This window comes from Carassius carassius, chromosome 30 (genome assembly GCF_963082965.1).
Source record: "Carassius carassius chromosome 30, fCarCar2.1, whole genome shotgun sequence".
Lineage (NCBI taxonomy): Eukaryota > Metazoa > Chordata > Actinopteri > Cypriniformes > Cyprinidae > Carassius > Carassius carassius.
The window spans coordinates 4,475,275-4,492,373 of record NC_081784.1 but is presented as its reverse complement, the minus strand read 5'-3'; the positions used below and the strand labels follow the sequence as shown (position 1 = coordinate 4,492,373).

The 17,099-nt window shown below is 35.1% G+C and overlaps 1 protein-coding gene across 1 annotated transcript in view; it reads left to right on the top strand.

Annotated features, from left to right (window-relative positions):
- LOC132110444 (SPARC-related modular calcium-binding protein 2-like) overlaps positions 1-15,914 on the top strand; it is a 29,321-nt gene extending 13,407 nt beyond the window's left edge. Inside the window, exons 5-13 of the mRNA XM_059517054.1 lie at positions 71-115; positions 2,398-2,481; positions 2,561-2,626; positions 6,134-6,320; positions 7,723-7,799; positions 13,952-14,051; positions 14,315-14,562; positions 15,119-15,156; positions 15,341-15,914. Coding sequence (XP_059373037.1) covers positions 71-115; positions 2,398-2,481; positions 2,561-2,626; positions 6,134-6,320; positions 7,723-7,799; positions 13,952-14,051; positions 14,315-14,562; positions 15,119-15,156; positions 15,341-15,352 — 857 coding nt within the window. The 3' untranslated portion in view covers positions 15,353-15,914. The remainder of the gene's footprint in view (positions 1-70; positions 116-2,397; positions 2,482-2,560; positions 2,627-6,133; positions 6,321-7,722; positions 7,800-13,951; positions 14,052-14,314; positions 14,563-15,118; positions 15,157-15,340) is intronic.
- Positions 15,915-17,099: the final 1,185 nt, after the last annotated feature.

The window sequence follows — 17,099 nt, the reverse complement described above, 5'->3', positions numbered from 1 at the left end:
ACTAAATTCTAGTTGTAGAATTACTAAAATGCAAGCTTGAGTAACCTGTGATTGTCCTGTTGATTTTTAGGGTCCAAGGGTGGTAAAGCAAATCAAAAGGAAGCAGGAAAATCAGGTGAATATCTTTAACGATATGGTAAAGACTTTCATGAGGGACAATCTGCACTGGCAGCTACGTTTTAATGTCTGTGTGCATCTGTATTGCAAGTTACGGCTTGCCATTCTAATATTTTGTGAATTGAGAGTACTGAAGTTGCTTCAGGGCTGAAAGTAAATGGTCGTATGGTGGAGTCGTTAAACAGAGAGACGCTGTAATAACAGCCTTTGCTTTTCACAGTCGTTAAAATGAAATCGAAGGGCTTCACGATTTTGTCAGAGTACTGCAGTGAACATTAACCAATTCACCTGGAAGTCGTTTCTCTTCTTTCCAGATGAAGACCTTTTTCATGCACTACTAATACCACTGATTTGCTCCTTTCACAAAACAGCACAGTCCACCTGATGTCTAGATGATCATCCTGTTTTTTGTTCCTTTATTTTCAGTTAAAAGAGGAATGTCCTTTTCAGGTTAAAAACTCAGCTATGGGAGATGTAAAGATTTCTGTTGAAGTTTATTTCTTAGAAGTTATTTCTTATTTCTGTATTGATAAAAAAAAAAAATAATAATAATAGGATTTTACTTCCCAAATGGCAGATTTCAAAGTATACCTGTAAAAAAGGAAACAAACTGCTAATGCCAAACTCTTGAAATCATTCACAACTATAGTTTCCTGTGCTTTTCATGTGGTGAACATTATTTTGTGAATGCAGACACTGAAAAAAAAATTAAAAAAATGTTTTCCTCTGTATTTTTTTCTTGCATGAGTACTTAAACATTCTTACATGAAGACACGATTACTTGAAAAACAAAATGACATTGGATAACAAGTCTTGTTTCTGAAAGATTAATTAACTTCACATTCAGAAAGAAAAAAAGGTCTGCCAATGGGATAAGAAAAATAAACTTTTCCCCCTTAAATTAAATTTCCACGTTGGCAATTTTTTTTATTTTTTTTCCTTTTTTTTAAGACTTATTGTTCCAAAAGAACAATTTAACATCTTAAGTAATTTTTTTTTCAGTTTTGCAAAATGTATTTTGATTTAAAAAATGTTTAGATTTTTGCAAACTTACTGAGGAAGGAAATGGCAGTGGAGTTGCAGTTGCCTTTTTAGGCAGTAGACAGCAAGGCAGCTCACTAGGTTTCAGAACAGATCCATTGTCAGAGGTGTGGCTCGGACAATAGTGCGCTAAGCATGATGATGACCTGGTTTCACATATTGGGTCATTTCCCGATCCCACGCATTCTCCTTCTTTGTTCCATTTTCTGTCACTTTTGGGCTGTCCTATCAAATAAATGGCAAAAAGCCAAAAAAAAAAAAATATATATTGAAAATCACTGATGTGTTGAGCTACACTGAAATTTTTGAGTCATATAAATAACAGGGTAGAATCTCATAATACATTATCACTTCATCAGAGTGCTGACAGTGGCTGTTCCCCAAGTTCCTCAACTTTTTTTCCCAAGGATGTTAGTAGGGAAAAACACCAAGAGAGAAGGGGCAGTTTATCTTCTTATGGGTTAATCCTGACCCTGCTGAGGTTAACCACACCTGCGGTTCTCAGCATTTTAGATTCCTGTGGCCAAAGCGCCTAGCGATGTTCCTTCATCCCCATCTGCGCACAACACATCATATGTCCCCTCTGTCTGTGTGTGTGTTTGCATGTATTCTCTAGATGCAAAAGGGAAAAGAACTTTCCGTACCCCTTTGACAGATGTTCATTCTTGCTTTAAACGTCAGTGCACTTAATTTTGTTATATTTCATACTGCATCTCAAGTAAATGTGTCTTGATTTAAGGAAGTTTAGATGTTTATATTGGAAAAGAAAAGAAAAATAATGAGCAATACACAAACTTTTTTCAGCGCATGCAAGATTATTGTCATGAGACTTTCTGCTCCGATTTAAAAATGTTTTAGGCCTTAATTTGTCAAAGGGTGCAAATGTTTACATTTTCTTGCCAAGTTTTAATTTTTGATGCTGTTTTGCATATATTTATCCACATTTTTGCATTTACAGACTTCTATATTTGAACTACACTGCACTTTGTCTTTACAAGAGTGTGTTTCATGATGTCAAGCAAAGAGATTGAATGTTTAAACAGTTTTTTCTTTCTTTCAGTGAGTCAGTTATAACCACTAAACATCGTTTAACCCTTTATCTGCCTGTTTGTGCTCCTCAGTTTATCCTTCTTGGTTTGATTTTCTTTCTCCATTTCTCTAATCTGTCCTGGCCGGGCAATGTGCAAATGCGTCAAGGCTCATGTGATGTGACTGTCTAGATTATAATTGTAATTGTAGTTTCCTTGCAAATCTTCTCCATTCTAAATGCAGATCCACCAGCGATTTTCGTGGTGGAATCCCAGCCGTCCGCTGATGAGGAAGGTGAGTGTCAATGAAGCTTTTAAATGCCGTCTAGGTCGAGCGTTCACTAACGTTTTGTGCATTTGTGTGTGTGTTCTAGAAATCATCTCTCAGCACCCCACACTCTGGACACAGGTCTGTAGCCGACCAAACAGGAATAAAACATGTGAGTTACCGACAAACATCTGTTATCACTTTTCAACATGAAATGCTAACTGGGTCAGACTGGTTTTGGTATTTAGGAGAAGACAGAAAATCGTCACATGCTAACAGTTTTTATGTACTTACTTTGCTCAGGAGATGCCAGTGGACTTTGAATATCAGCTTTGTCTCTTGATGTGTCTGCTGAAAATACAAAAACAGACAAATTAGACACTCGATGACATACAGAACGATTATAGAGCTTTAAAATGCTTTAATATGAATAGTATAGATGAGATATCCTGAAACTGAATGAATTTGATGAGAATTGTTTGAGTTCGTATTGAGATCTATAACCTTATGTGCAGACTTTTGAGAAAGAAATCTTATTTTGTAATTTTCTTTTTGCGTGGCCAATCATGCTCATGGTCTGAAGAGTTGAATCGACTTAGCGATGCACTTCTCAACTTATCTCAGATGAACTCATGTGGGACATTATTGTGGAGAGGATAGCTCAGATCATTTGATTTTGGAATAATTTAAGGAGAAATGATTAAGAACATATTGAATTCCTTAAATTTTAATTATGGTGTCATGTCAAATCTGAGGAAAGTTTCAAACAATTAAAATTTTTAAGATCTATTCTGAAACTAAGGGAAAAACATGGAATATTTATATAAACATCTGAGAAGCTTTTAGATCGTTATTTTTATTATCATTTGCATAGTATTTTTCAATATTGTCAATTTGTATTTTTTCAGTTTTTTATTTTCATTTTTGTTTTCATTTTGTTATTTGCTTTTGTCATTTTTATTATTTATATATATATATAGTTTAGTTTCTAGTTTTAATTTCAGTAATTTTAGCATTTATCTCATTTCTTTTGATTAGCTGCCAGGGTAACATTTGTTAAATGTTTTTAATCTATTTTTATATATTTTTTTCAATTACCAAATTCTGTTTTTTTTATCAGTTAATTTTATTACATAATCTAATATATTTGTATGGGAATAGAGAGACAAAGACAGATACATATCTGTAAGTATTATGAAATTGTTGCTATAGCTGCTCAAACACACACACACACACACACACACACAGTGAAGATCCAGCTCACTGTGGCATTCAGCCATTGCTGGAGATGGTGATATAATAAAAGAATCAACAAAGATGTCATTAAAACCCAACTGGGAAAAAATGACGACAAGAACCCAGTAACAGATCCAATTCTGATGACATTATTACATAGCTAGTGTGTGTGTTTCCTAATAGACTCATTTGTGTGTGTGTCTATGTGTGCGTGAGCTTGATTGTAAGGTTCTCTTGATTAACATTCAGTATAACGTTAGAGAATGCTGATGGTTTTGATTACGGCTGATTCGTTGAGGTCTAAAGGGTGATTATTGCTATTCAGAGAAGCTCAGAATAGAACTGAATGAAAGACAGACAAAGAAAAGATGTCTCTTGGTTAAAAAAGACGAGAAAATCCATGGCAACATTTTCTAAAACAATGTTCACATGAAGCCAAAGACCTGACAACGTGCATTTGCTAAGATATTCTCTCTCCCACATCCTTTTATAGTTATCCTCTTCCTCTCTTTCTGTGTAAGGTGTTTTGAGTTTTAAGCGTGTTGTTGCGCATTTGCTAAGATGGTTACCAGTAGGGATGCACAGTGCACAATTAAAATAAACCCAAATAGTGCAAAGCTGTTCCAAGTGGTATTTAGTGCAGTGCTATAGCAGCAATGTAGCAACTCCCACAACACCCTAGCGATGCTTTAAAATAACTCAAAACACTATTTCTCTCTCTCTCTTACACACATGCACAGTTCATTTAACATAATCTTTCTTGTATTAGATCATCCGGCTCAAAGCATTGCAGGAGAGCTCTGTTGTGGCACATGAGATGATTGGTTCCTGATGCAGAGAAATCTCATGGCTCAAAAGGTTGTGATCCATATGGATCATTCATGCTTTTTTCGGTCTGTCGTTGTGTCTCATGCAGGATTGCAAGGAAGCGCTAAGATGCCACTGTTTTCCCAAAACAATGTGTTTTATGCAGCAATACTCCGTCTAAGGTCACTATCTTTATTCAAAGACACTGCAAATGCAAGCACTCGGAGACAATGTGTAAATATTTATTCTGGTCGAGCAGCAGGAGCCCTGTGCAGTCATTAACTTCTTAATGTCATAAACATTCCCGCAGGCTCCTGATAAAGTACAAGCTCTCACTTTTACCCTCGGACTCTTTCCTCTCTTAACCTTGTCCATCCATTTCTTCACGGTTGTGTCCAAAGCCTCACCGTCCAGCCAGTCTTTGACCTCACAGGCAACGTTCTTGTATGAAAGCACAATAACATAATTCCAGTGAGATGAAACAAATTCAAAATATAACCATGAATATTTGAACGCTTATTTCTCAATAAGGGAACATAAGTTGGGGAAATGTTCAAATGGTGATTGCATTTAATTAACTGAATTCAAATTTGATTTAAATCAATTTAATCTATTTTTAATTTATTATTAATTCTTTAAACATCAGACAGCATTCACATTGTTTTAACCAGCCAAATCTCACACACAGGATCATTTATATTAAGTTAATACAATGTTTCATTAAAAGTAAAAAAAGTACAGAAAAATTAACATTTATGCATTTAATTGATTTGTTCAACTGCCAATTCAATTTTATCAATCTAGTTAAAATGTAATTACATAAAATGTATTAAATGAATTGAACTAATTTTAATGTATTATTAATTATTTTCGCATCAGACCGCATTTACATTCCTTTAACCAGATGAATCACACTCACAGGATCATGATATATCATATTTAATAAATACAAAGCTTATCTATCAGTATAAAATTCATACATATTTTTAAAATGGCATTTATACATTAATTTGTTCAACTGCCAATTAAATGTCATTAACTGGATTAAAATGTAATAATACATTTAAATGTAGAAAAATAAAATAGTTTTAAATGTATTAAAGGTTGATTTATTAACACAAAATAAATAATAATAATAATAATAATAATAATAATAATAATAATAATAAGATATAATAATACATTTGAATGTAATAGATTTTAATTTATTATAAATGCTTTTAACATTGGACATCATTTACTTGTATGTTCTTTTATCCAGCTGAATCAGACACACAGGATCATGGGATATCATATGCAGTGAAGGACGCATCCTTCCAAAATCATAGAGTTGAAGACATTGTAGTACACAAGATATAAGTCAAACATTGGATTTATTATTATTATTATTTTAGACCAAGCTTTTTGCATTCTCTTCCTCACAAGCTTTTGTGCATTGTGAGTTGTATGTAATACATTTATGGAAATTTCAAGGAGAAGGTATTTTTTGGGAACTGTTTTTCTGGGCACTGTCTCCTTTCATCATGGAAACTCAGATGCTTGTCTTCTCTTCACTACAGAGAACACTGACACTTACTCATTCATATTGTGTCTCTTGCATTATTTGACTCCTTTCCTCTGCCTCACTTTACCTCAGCGACCTCATGTGATCAAGAGCAGCTCTTAGCACAGGAAGAAGCAAGACAACATAAAAATGAAGCGGTTTTTGTGCCAGATTGTGCTCACGGTGGCCTCTACAAACCTGTTCAGTGTCATCCCTCCACCGGGTACTGCTGGTGTGTCCTGGTGGATACTGGACGGCCCATACCTGGCACATCCACAAGGTAATGCACTCAATATAACATTTTTAAAGCAAAGTACATTAAAATAATAATAATAATAACAATTCTCCAGGACAACTACTAGGATGTTACTGCAGCATGACGTTTAAAGGAATAATTCACAAAAAATGAAAATTTACTCACCCCTCAGGCCATCTAAGAAGCAGATGAGTTTGTTTCTTCATTGCAACTGAATTGAAGAAATGCTCACCAATGGATCCTCTGCAGTGAATGGGTGCCGTCAGAATGAGAGTCCAAACAGCTGATTAAAAATTAAAAAACAATAATTCACAAGTGATCCTCCAGTTCATCAGTTAATATCTTGTGAAGCAAATAACTGTAATTGGAGTAATTGTGTGGATTATTGTGATGTTTTTATCAGCTGTTTGGACTCTCATTCTGACGGCACCCATTCACTGCAGAGGATCCATTGTTGAGCAGTCGGTTCCGATGAAGAAACAAACTCATCTGCATCTTGGATGGCCTGAAGGTTTTCAGCATTTTTTATTTATTATCTTTGAGTGTACTATTCCTTTAACATCAGTTTTAACAAAATGTTATTTTAAACACTTTAAAATACCTCTGGCGACTTAAGGAAACAAATCTGTCCTTAATTAGTTCTCAAAATACAACTTAAGCAGTTTGTCTTTCACTTTTCAGTCTCTTTTAACATTTAGAGAGCTCCTCTATGCTCTGCATTCATTGACAAAAAGTAAATATACTAGCAAATCATTCTGATTAAATTCTAACAGGTGGACTGTTCAAGCAGACCAAATCTGACCAAGAAACCTGGCAAAATGACAAACTATTGTGAATGTGTTTGCCAGGGGTCAGTGGCACTCTCTGCATTTAGGGGCACCTTTAATGAGCTGAAGGAGTGTTATAGAGAGATGCAGTGGTTTCCTGACTATCACCAAATGTGGTATTGACTATTGAGTTAACAAAGCCTCAGGCAGTGTGCCAGACAGCGCATTAGAGCACGCATGGAAGTGCTACCTTCCCATCACCCTCCTCTCTCTCTTTCTCTTTTAGGCAATGATTGGAGCACATTTACTCTCCTAATGGGTCCATGAATGTATTTCTTTTCCTGCATTTTTTTTGGGGGGGGGGGGGGGGGGGGGTTATACATATATATCTTATATATTATTATTTTGCATATACATCACAATAGTGAAGGAAATATCATCTCAACTTCATTTTCTTTTAGGAAATGGTAAATAAAAAATTACTTCATGTTGACATCCTCATGTAATCCATCACTCAATGTCTCTTCAAGAGTATTTCTGTTATTTTAAAGCAAAATCGAAATATTTTTCTTAACATTGGTGGAATATTTTAGCTGTTAGACTCATCACAGTGTAAACAATACTGCTTTGTTTTCACTCTCATTCCTTCTGGACTTTAGAATCGAACAACCAAAATGTGATGGAAACGCCAGACAAAACAAACCAAAGGACCATTACAGGAACAGACACCTGCAGGGTGAGCTTAACTCTCTACTTATGAGCAGATGCAAAAACAATATTTTGCAAGGTTTGCTGGAGAGTGACTTAAAACTAGCCAGAGGACTATTTATAGAAAATAGGATGAAAAAATGAAAAACAACAGCTTTTCACCAAAGAGGGCATCAAGGAAATAAATAACAAAAATTTAATCAAATATGTGTCTTTTAATAGGTGCACTATGTATTTATTTTTTGTTTATCACTTTTTATTCTCTCTTGCACAAAGTAAACAAAAAAATTGGAACAATATAACATTGTGTATCTATATCTATATGTTTTTGCATGTGAGCTCAGGTATGTGTGTGAAATTAAGAGTCTTAAACCATCTCCTGGTTTCCCACGACCCTACGGTCTGCCTAGACGACAGATGTTAACAGATCATCTCACTGAGGAAAGGGGAGGTAGAAAAGATAGATTGCAATTGATAGCATGAGACTACGAGGTTGACAAGGAGGAATGAGTGTGGGGGAGTGGCTGTGATGAAGAACAGAGGAAAAAAGAGTGAAGGGCAAAGATAAAAAAAAAAACAGCAAAAAGGAAACAAGGGAGTGACTTCCACATCCAGCATGAATGAAGTGGTTGATTAGATTTAAATAAATAGGATCTGCAGTATAACAACTCTGTATGTGGACTAGGTGATATGTTTGATACTTACATATTGATTATTATTTTATAAAAAAAAAAAATAAATAAATAAATGCACTACTGTTCAAATTTTTAGAGTCAGCAAGAATTTTTTTTTAAGAAATTACCTTTATTCAGCAAAGACACATTGGTTTAGTCAAAAGTGACAGTAACAATAATGTAACAAAACAAATAAATTCAGTTATTTAAACTTTGTATTCTTTCAGTATCCTGCAAAATGTATCATTGTTTCCACAAAAATTAAGCAGCACAAATGTTTTCAACACTGATAATATTAAGAAATGTTTCTTGAGTAGCAAATCAGCATGCAAGAATGATGTTATATTAGAATAATGGATGATTTAAAAAAATAGCTTTTCCATTAAAAGAATAAATTCAATTTTAAAACTTATTCAAATATATCAAACATATTTTAAATTGAAATCATATTTCACAATAAATGTACCCTTGGTGAGCATGAGACATTTAAAATGTCTACAACATAAAAAATCATTACCACCCTAAGTTTTTGAACTGTAGTGTATAATTAATGAACATTAAGAATATTAATATCATGAATTTAAAGATTTTAGCACCACTAGCATCTGTGAATTTCCAATAAAAAAAGAGTTTGATTCACTTCAAGTTCATTCAAATTAGTTTATTTCAGAGCAAAACTATTATATTATTATTCTACTGGCATTTAAGCATCTACCATGATTCTGAATGATTCGAATGCATGGTATAAATACTATGGGATTTATAGTATAATGGTTTTTACTAACAACTAAGTGCCATGGTATTTTTATAGTATTTTTAAAAGTACCCTACTCTAAAAAATACCATAGAAATGCCATGGTACTTTTCTGTTATTGTACATACATGAGAAATATGCTTTGTCTGAGTCCCAAATAACAGAATGTGGAGTAACCCTGGCCAGACTTTGACTAATAGGATTATCTACATGCTTTAATTAAGATAAAGTGGTGAAATAGGCAACAGTGAGTGAGGTGTGAGAATGTGTGTGTGTGTTACTTTGCTATATTTTTCTTGGAATCAGACAACACCTCCCTTTGGAAATGTCTTCAAAAGTAAAGGGATTCATAAATACATTTGAAAAATCGTTCAGTGTGGGAGCAACAGTATTATTTTTTTTCTTTTATGAGCTCATTAATTTGTATACTACCACACTGATTTATGTAACAATATAGAACATTTTAGATTACAAAATTAATCAAATTGCTAAAACTCACTGATGTTTGTGATGTTGATGCATAGACAGTAAAAGAAATGGACACAGTGACCCCATTGGAACTCAATTGAGACAAGTGAAGCCCATTTTTAGCAATTTTTAGCACTTCCGTTTCTGATGCGCAGACTAAAACTAAGCTTGATGACGTCAGCAACCTGTCTGACAGATGTAAATCTTCTAGTAGCTGTGCGTGCAAACCGCCATCGTTAATCTTGCAGAGACGGCGAGCTTGAGCCGTGAGTTCTTTGGCGTGAGTGAGAAGGAGTAAGTATTCTGATTAATTATTTTGTATAGTATTTTAAAATGTAACGCCCGTACGCCTTATTAAGTTTGCCTGTGAGTTTCTCCTCCTGTCTGTACGGTAATTTCTCTACTGTGCGACAGAGAGTCGAGTGGTTATGACGCAATTGTTAGCCTATTTTTACAAAAACTGTTTCTACGGGGCCATAATGTAACATAAAAGGTAATGGAACCCTTTATACATTGTCGTGTATCTTTAGAAATAAAAATAGACAAATGGAGTCTTTAAACGCCTCAGATGTAAAGTTATTCGCTGTCAAAGTGACACCAAAATGAATGGGAGTCAATGGGATGCTAACGCAAGTGAAGTTCTGCTACAAGATGGCGGCACGCGGCCGACTTAAACTTCCGATCGACTTCCTTCCCGCCTGTGTTGATGTCCCTCAGTATGATGTCACTTCCTGAATGATGATGTCATCAAGGAACAGACTTTTGTTATGTAAAGGTATATTACGAAGACTCCCACACTATCAGAAAAAGGGACAGTATTCAAAAGGTACATTTTTGTGCCTTATTTACCCCTGAAGGTGCATATTAAAGCCTTAATGATAGATATTAGTACCTAAAGTGCACATTTTAGTACCTTTTGAAATGGTAGCATCAGCAGCCCAGTAATAGTTTTTTTTCTGAGAGTGCAGTATGGAAAGTTATATTAAGGACAGTAAAAACCAATAAACTGATGACACGTGAAGAAACACAATGAATGTTTTGTAATATATAGCCAGTTTTTCTTAGAGGATAGTATCGCTCTGCACCCAAAATTTAATGCAGTTATTTTAAATGCACCTCAATGTTAAATTAATCTGAGATTAATATTATCCCACATAAATCTTTGAACATGCGGCACAGATTAATTGTAATTGCTGATCTTATTCTCTACTAGACTAGCTTTGTGGCCTTGCACTTTGGTAAACATGTCAATATCTCAATGTGTTAATGAATAAACCTCTGTTCCTCAGGTGTGTGTGTGTGTGTGTGTGTGAGATGTTCAGGCTGCCAGCAGCATGTGTACAGGTGCTGTTGTGTGAGCAGCTCTCTGGTCACGGCTGGTTAATTGTGGCGTAGAAGGGGGCTGATGGGGGCCGGCGGCTGCTGGCAGCTAAACAGCCACAATCCACAGCCAATACCGCAATTCTCATGACTCTGCTGCAACTTGAGAGTTTTTATATAAGTTCCACAAACTGCAGGATTCTGTGTAGCGCAAGTGAAATGTTGTAAAATGCAGGATCTGGATGGCTTTACTCAGTGAATCCTCAATCAGCATTTAAATTAGCTGGAGAGTTCATACAAATGTCTGACTGTTTTTTGATTTTTCTAAGTAGAAGTATCTAAAAAGAATAGTTCTGTCTGTAATCTTGCAGGTTTAACAGAACGCTTCAGTCATGAAGTATTTTTGTAGGCCAATCTGGAATCTAGCATCACCCTGGTTCCCTCGACAACAACTCAGTTGGATTATTCTGTTGTTTTGGGGATTTTGCAGAAAATAAGCTTGATGTCCAAAAAAAGTTTATGAGCCTTTCACATTCTATTCATCACGATAATCTTCATAAATGAGTGCAACTTTAAGAATTTTGAGGTCTAAAACAATAGCCGTATATAATAAACGTGGGCTATAAACAAATTACACTTTGGTCACATGACTTATGTTGTAGAATAAAATGTGAAAATGTTTTGGTCAACAAAAATATGCCAATCCTGCAGCATTGAATTGCTTAGAACATAGAGATATCATATCATAATACATGTCAAAAATCAAGCTTTTGTTTTTCTTTACCAAATCACACAGCCTTATATTATACGAGTTATATGTAAGCTGTATTTTCTTTGCAATGCAGCTCAAACTCTATAAATTCATACTAAAACGGAACCTGAAGACACATTAAAAATGGCATTTTCTGACTAATGTAAAATGCCAAGAGCAAAAAGAATTCTTAAAAGGTTCGATATGTTTGTTATTTGAGTGTCTCTAGACTACACTAAACATGAACATGTGTGAATGGATATTTTATTGTGTCTGATCTCAGTGAGGAGCAGAAATGCCCGCAGAACACGATACTCACTCACAAACCTACACGTGTTTAAATTTTGCCTGTGTGAGGCCGTCTGTTTACCTGATCACGTTCTCTGACACACACACCTGTTCACGAGGACCTCAACATGCCTTTACTTCTTACACCAGAGAATCTGTTGCCTCTGGACCTGACCATAAACAGACCAGCATGTGAAGACTTCTCCTTGCAAACACACACACTCACACAAACACACTTTCCCTTTCTTTATCTTGCTTTATTTGGACAGACAGCTTGATTTGAGAAAAAAGGTGTAGGAGTGTTTAAAACTCCCTCGGGTTTTCAACAGCCAACACTAACATCTAAAGAGCAGGGTGGCCAATATACGTAACACAAGCTACTTAAAGAAACTGACAAAGATTTGCTCAAATAAAACAAACACTTTTTACACCAGATTTACTTAAAAGAGAGTTACTCACAAAAAACTACAGTCTACCGTGATGCATTAATGCTTTACTATGTAATTAATATATTTACATAGTAAAGCATATAATTTTAGTATATAATCACAGTAATATGTACATAGATTCTTTCATATTTCTCCATTTATTGCATGGTATTAAAGGATTATGGGGGATCTTAACTAAAGTTAATTGCTTCCTATAACAGGGAATGTTCTCAAGAATATTAGTTCAAAGTTATATGGTCTTTAATAATGTTCTCAAAACATTAGCAAAACATTTTTTATTTATACATTGCTCATGGAATGTTTTTTTTTTCTCTGAAATGTTTTAGCTGGACATTCATCAAACATTTTTTAAATGTTACTACTTGTTACAGACTGTTAGAGAACATTCAAAACTAACATTCCCATAATGTTTGCAAAATAATCAAATATTCAATAAATAATGTTGACAAAACATAATTAGAACATATTTTTGTTAGCTGGGTTTACTGTCATGGAAAAAAAATCCTACAAATAGGCTTCATTTATTATGCTTATACAAAATATAATTTCTGGGCATGTTTTTGACTGGTTTGTGGGTTTCTCTCAAAGATCTATAGACAGCAATTCCCACAGAAAGCTAACTTTTACCTGTGACCATAAACCTAAATCCTCTGTTTGATTGGCAGCTGTCATCTTCCTCAGACAGGATAGGGGAGGTCTGATTTTTACGACAAGGCAATGCAGAATCTCTGAAGCCATAACATTGTTTAACTCCCCTACTCTCCACTATCTTCAAGTGCAGTTGGTGTAAAACCGTCTGACAGCTTTACATCTTCCAACTGTTTATTGGGCCACCTATGGCGCCAGTACCTCAAATAGCCACTAATGTGTAGCAGTATAAGCATTTACTGAAAACCTAAAAAAATGCACTTAGTGCATATTTTGCATACTTAATTCAAAATACCATTCTGGCATTTGAATGTTTGCTAATTTATTCCTGTGATGCAAAGCTGAATTTTCAGCATCATTACTCCAGGCTTTAGTGTCACAAGCTCCTTCAGAAATCATTCTGATATGCTGCTCAGGAAACATTTTTGTATTATTATCAATATTGAAAACAGTTGTGTTGCTTTTGTGGAGCTTTGTACAATTCTTTGATGAACAGAAAGTTCAAAAGAACAGCGAATTATTAATTTATTTTATAAGAAAAATACACTAATAAGGCACGGAGAGTGAGGTAATCACCCATGAGGTAATTCAGTCACAACAGCTGAACATAAAACGATGATATGTGTCCTTTAATCTTTTTCAAATGCTATTTAGCTCAATAAATTCCAATGAGAAAAGAAAATTAAGAACAGTTTATGATCGAAAGTGAAGTACAATTTAAAGGAATAGTTCACTCAAATTAATTCAGAATTCAATCATGTTATTCTAAACAGTTAAAGGCCATAACTCATTTGGTAATTTTAGCATCTTTTTTTTTTTTCTTCTCAGGATGTCCTGGGGAGAAGAAGACAGAATTTCTTACGAGCGTGTTGGATGCATTGTCCACAGACATGGTCCATGCTGTAACTGACCCGGCCTCTGCTGGCAGGTAAACAAGAAAAGACAAATGTAGATGTAATGGGCCGGGTTTGCAAAATGAACTGACCCTGCCTACAGTGTGGAGTAAAATTATTTTTATTTTTTTGTTTATTAGCTGACTGGAATAATTGACGCTGCTATTCAGGGCCCAATCAAAAGGCAGCAAATGAAAAACATCATTTAATATTTATATATGCAGTACATGTTTCACAGGCATTTATCCAGAAAATCATGTGCATGTAAACACCCGTGTTTGATTTTTCCTTCATTCAGGATGTTGGAGCCAGACCCCAGTCATACTCTGGAAGAACGAGTTGTTCATTGGTATTTCAGTCAGCTTGACAAGAATTCCAGCGGCGACATCGGAAAGAAAGAAATCAAACCATTCAAGCGTTTACTGCGCAAGAAATCCAAGCCCAAGAAGTGTGTGAAGAAATTTGTAGAGTACTGCGACATCAGCAATGACAAGGCCCTGTCTCTACAGGAACTGATGGGCTGTCTGGGTGTCACTAAGGAAGAGGGTGAGTCTCTCTGTTTCCTGATGGATGGCTGAGAAATATCTACAGTTTATACTGCATCAGAGAATGCTGGGAATAATTAGATTTGAAATGCTAAAGGAAAAAAAGAATGAAATGCATGGGTTTGCAACATATACTACTGGTCAAAAGTTTGTGGTCATGATGGCTTTTTAGTGATTTTGCAAGTCTTTTTTCCTCACCAAGGCTCTCCAATGCATTTATTTGATCAAAAATCATTATTTCTATAACTGTTGTCTATTTGAGTATATTTAAAAAATGCAATTTATTCCTGTGATGCAGAGCTGAATTTTCATTATCATTACTCCACTCTTCAGTGTCACATGATTTCAGAAATCATTCTGAAATGCTGATTTGCTAAACAAAGAAAATAGGGAGATACTGAGCTATTGTAGTTTTCAGCCTGAGAAACTGTGTGGTCGTTTTAATGGCCAAGAGTGCTTGCATTTGTTTGATAACTTTCTCAGAAACAACCTGTATTGCCGTCATGTAATGTAATGGAGAACAGGCTTGTAAAACTTTCTATTTGGTGTTTTCTCAGGGGCAAAAACAGGTGAAGGCACATCATCTTGTAAACTGGTGAGTTAATGTCAGTAGCTGTTAAAATTCTCAACATGCATTCCAACCTTCTCACTTATCCTTTTTTACAGAGCAGTGAATTGAAACCAATTACAAATTACAATTGCATTTATAAAGTAAAGCCATTGCTTTAAATAGCATATTCCTCATTCTCTCATCTAACTTTCTTCAGATCCTGTCAAAGAAGCAAGGCTGAAGTGGCCGCAGCAATTGTTCCCGCTCCCGTCCCGCAGATCCTGCCCCACCAAACGACGATGGAAACCATAGTCTTTGCACTTTGTACTTTAAAACAATGTAAATTCACTTTGTAGAAAAATAAGGTATTTAAACAGACTGCTGAATATGTGAATGATGTAGTTAGCATTTTTTATTGCCTTACAATAAACAACAAAAAGAATAATAATAATTTAACACATACAATGTATGTGTCCTCTGTGAGTCTAAAATAAGTATACTTTTCTAAGTTGTACAAGTTGTATTACATGTTGCATTTGTCAAGGCCATTTTTGTTGTTAAGATTTTTTTTCCTTTCTTGTCTAATTTCTGGATAGTTTGTAATGCTGATATCTAAACTGATATTACTATTGTTATTATTATTATGTTTTTTTTTTTTAAAGTTTCAACTTAGTTTTTATACCAAATCCCAACTACTGCCTGAGCTTGGAATTATTGTAGTCCTGTACCACACATGAAATGGGAGACAGTTCATTTTGTTGAAAGTGCTTCATTATGATAAAGAATAAAGAAGTCTTTTATAAAATTGTGTATTCTTGTTATTGTAAAACTGTGTAAGAGTACATTGCATTCACTTAATCTGCATGCATGAGCAGTGGAGGAAAAACAAACAAACAAAAAACATTCAATTAGTGACAATAAGTTTTAATTTGAGATGCACGTGTAAATTCTTGATTCTGTTATTCCTTCATTGTCTTTGAACAGAGCTTAGTATTTCCATTGGTGACCTCAAACTGACCTCATTCTTTTACCTCCAGGTGTAAATTATGATAAGCAGATCTGATGCTAGATATGTGAGATAGGATTCAGCACTCTGTGGTTTTAACACTGCAGGGAATGTAAAGAAGGGGATCAGTTATTGATGTTTCAAAGATGACAAAAGAGCCCAGCTACTACCTCCTGCATCATATCCAGAGAGCTTCCCACACTTTCTGTTACTGGGACGGTACCACAGTAAAAACAGGTTTCTTGGGGGGTTAAATATAATTTTTTTGGTGGAGTTCCCCTGTTAAAAGTCACATTCCAGGGGCTAAATAACACGTTATTGGGGTCACTTCGGCCTGCGGACATGAACAATATCGTGCGGCAGCAGTAAAAGTAAAAAACCAAAGGTTTTCTTTTCAAAAGATACACATTTTTAAGATAAAGGAACTATTTTGTACACTTTAGTTTAGGCACTAATATGTACTTTCAAAATACTTTCAATGTACCCTTAAGAGGTAAATAAGGAACAAATGTGTACCTTCTGAAAGGGTACTTTATTTTAATAGTGATTTGGGGTGCATTAATAGTACAAATTGAGATAAGCATCTAAGTTAAGATAAGCAGAATCCACAATTGCTTCTCAAGAAATTCCTATATCGTACATTGCTCCAAAATAATAAACAGCTTTAATAATAATAATAATAATATAATATCCTGCTTTACCTATTCATGTGCTTCTGTCTATGTATCACTCTATCTGTCTGTCTGTCTGATGTAGGTGGGCTGTATGTGTGTGTGTTTGTGTGTGTGTGAGCAGGTTTGAGGTCAGGTGACCCCTCAGAGCACACCTGTGGTTGTTTTTAAGGCCGGCCGTTTGTTGTGACACACCGGAGAAATGCCTCAGTGTCTCTGTCAATATGACCAGCATCCCTCAGAGTCACTTGTATGACGCTCCCCGACACAGATCAGGTTGCTGTCAGGTGCGTCACCCGCTCCTTTATTTT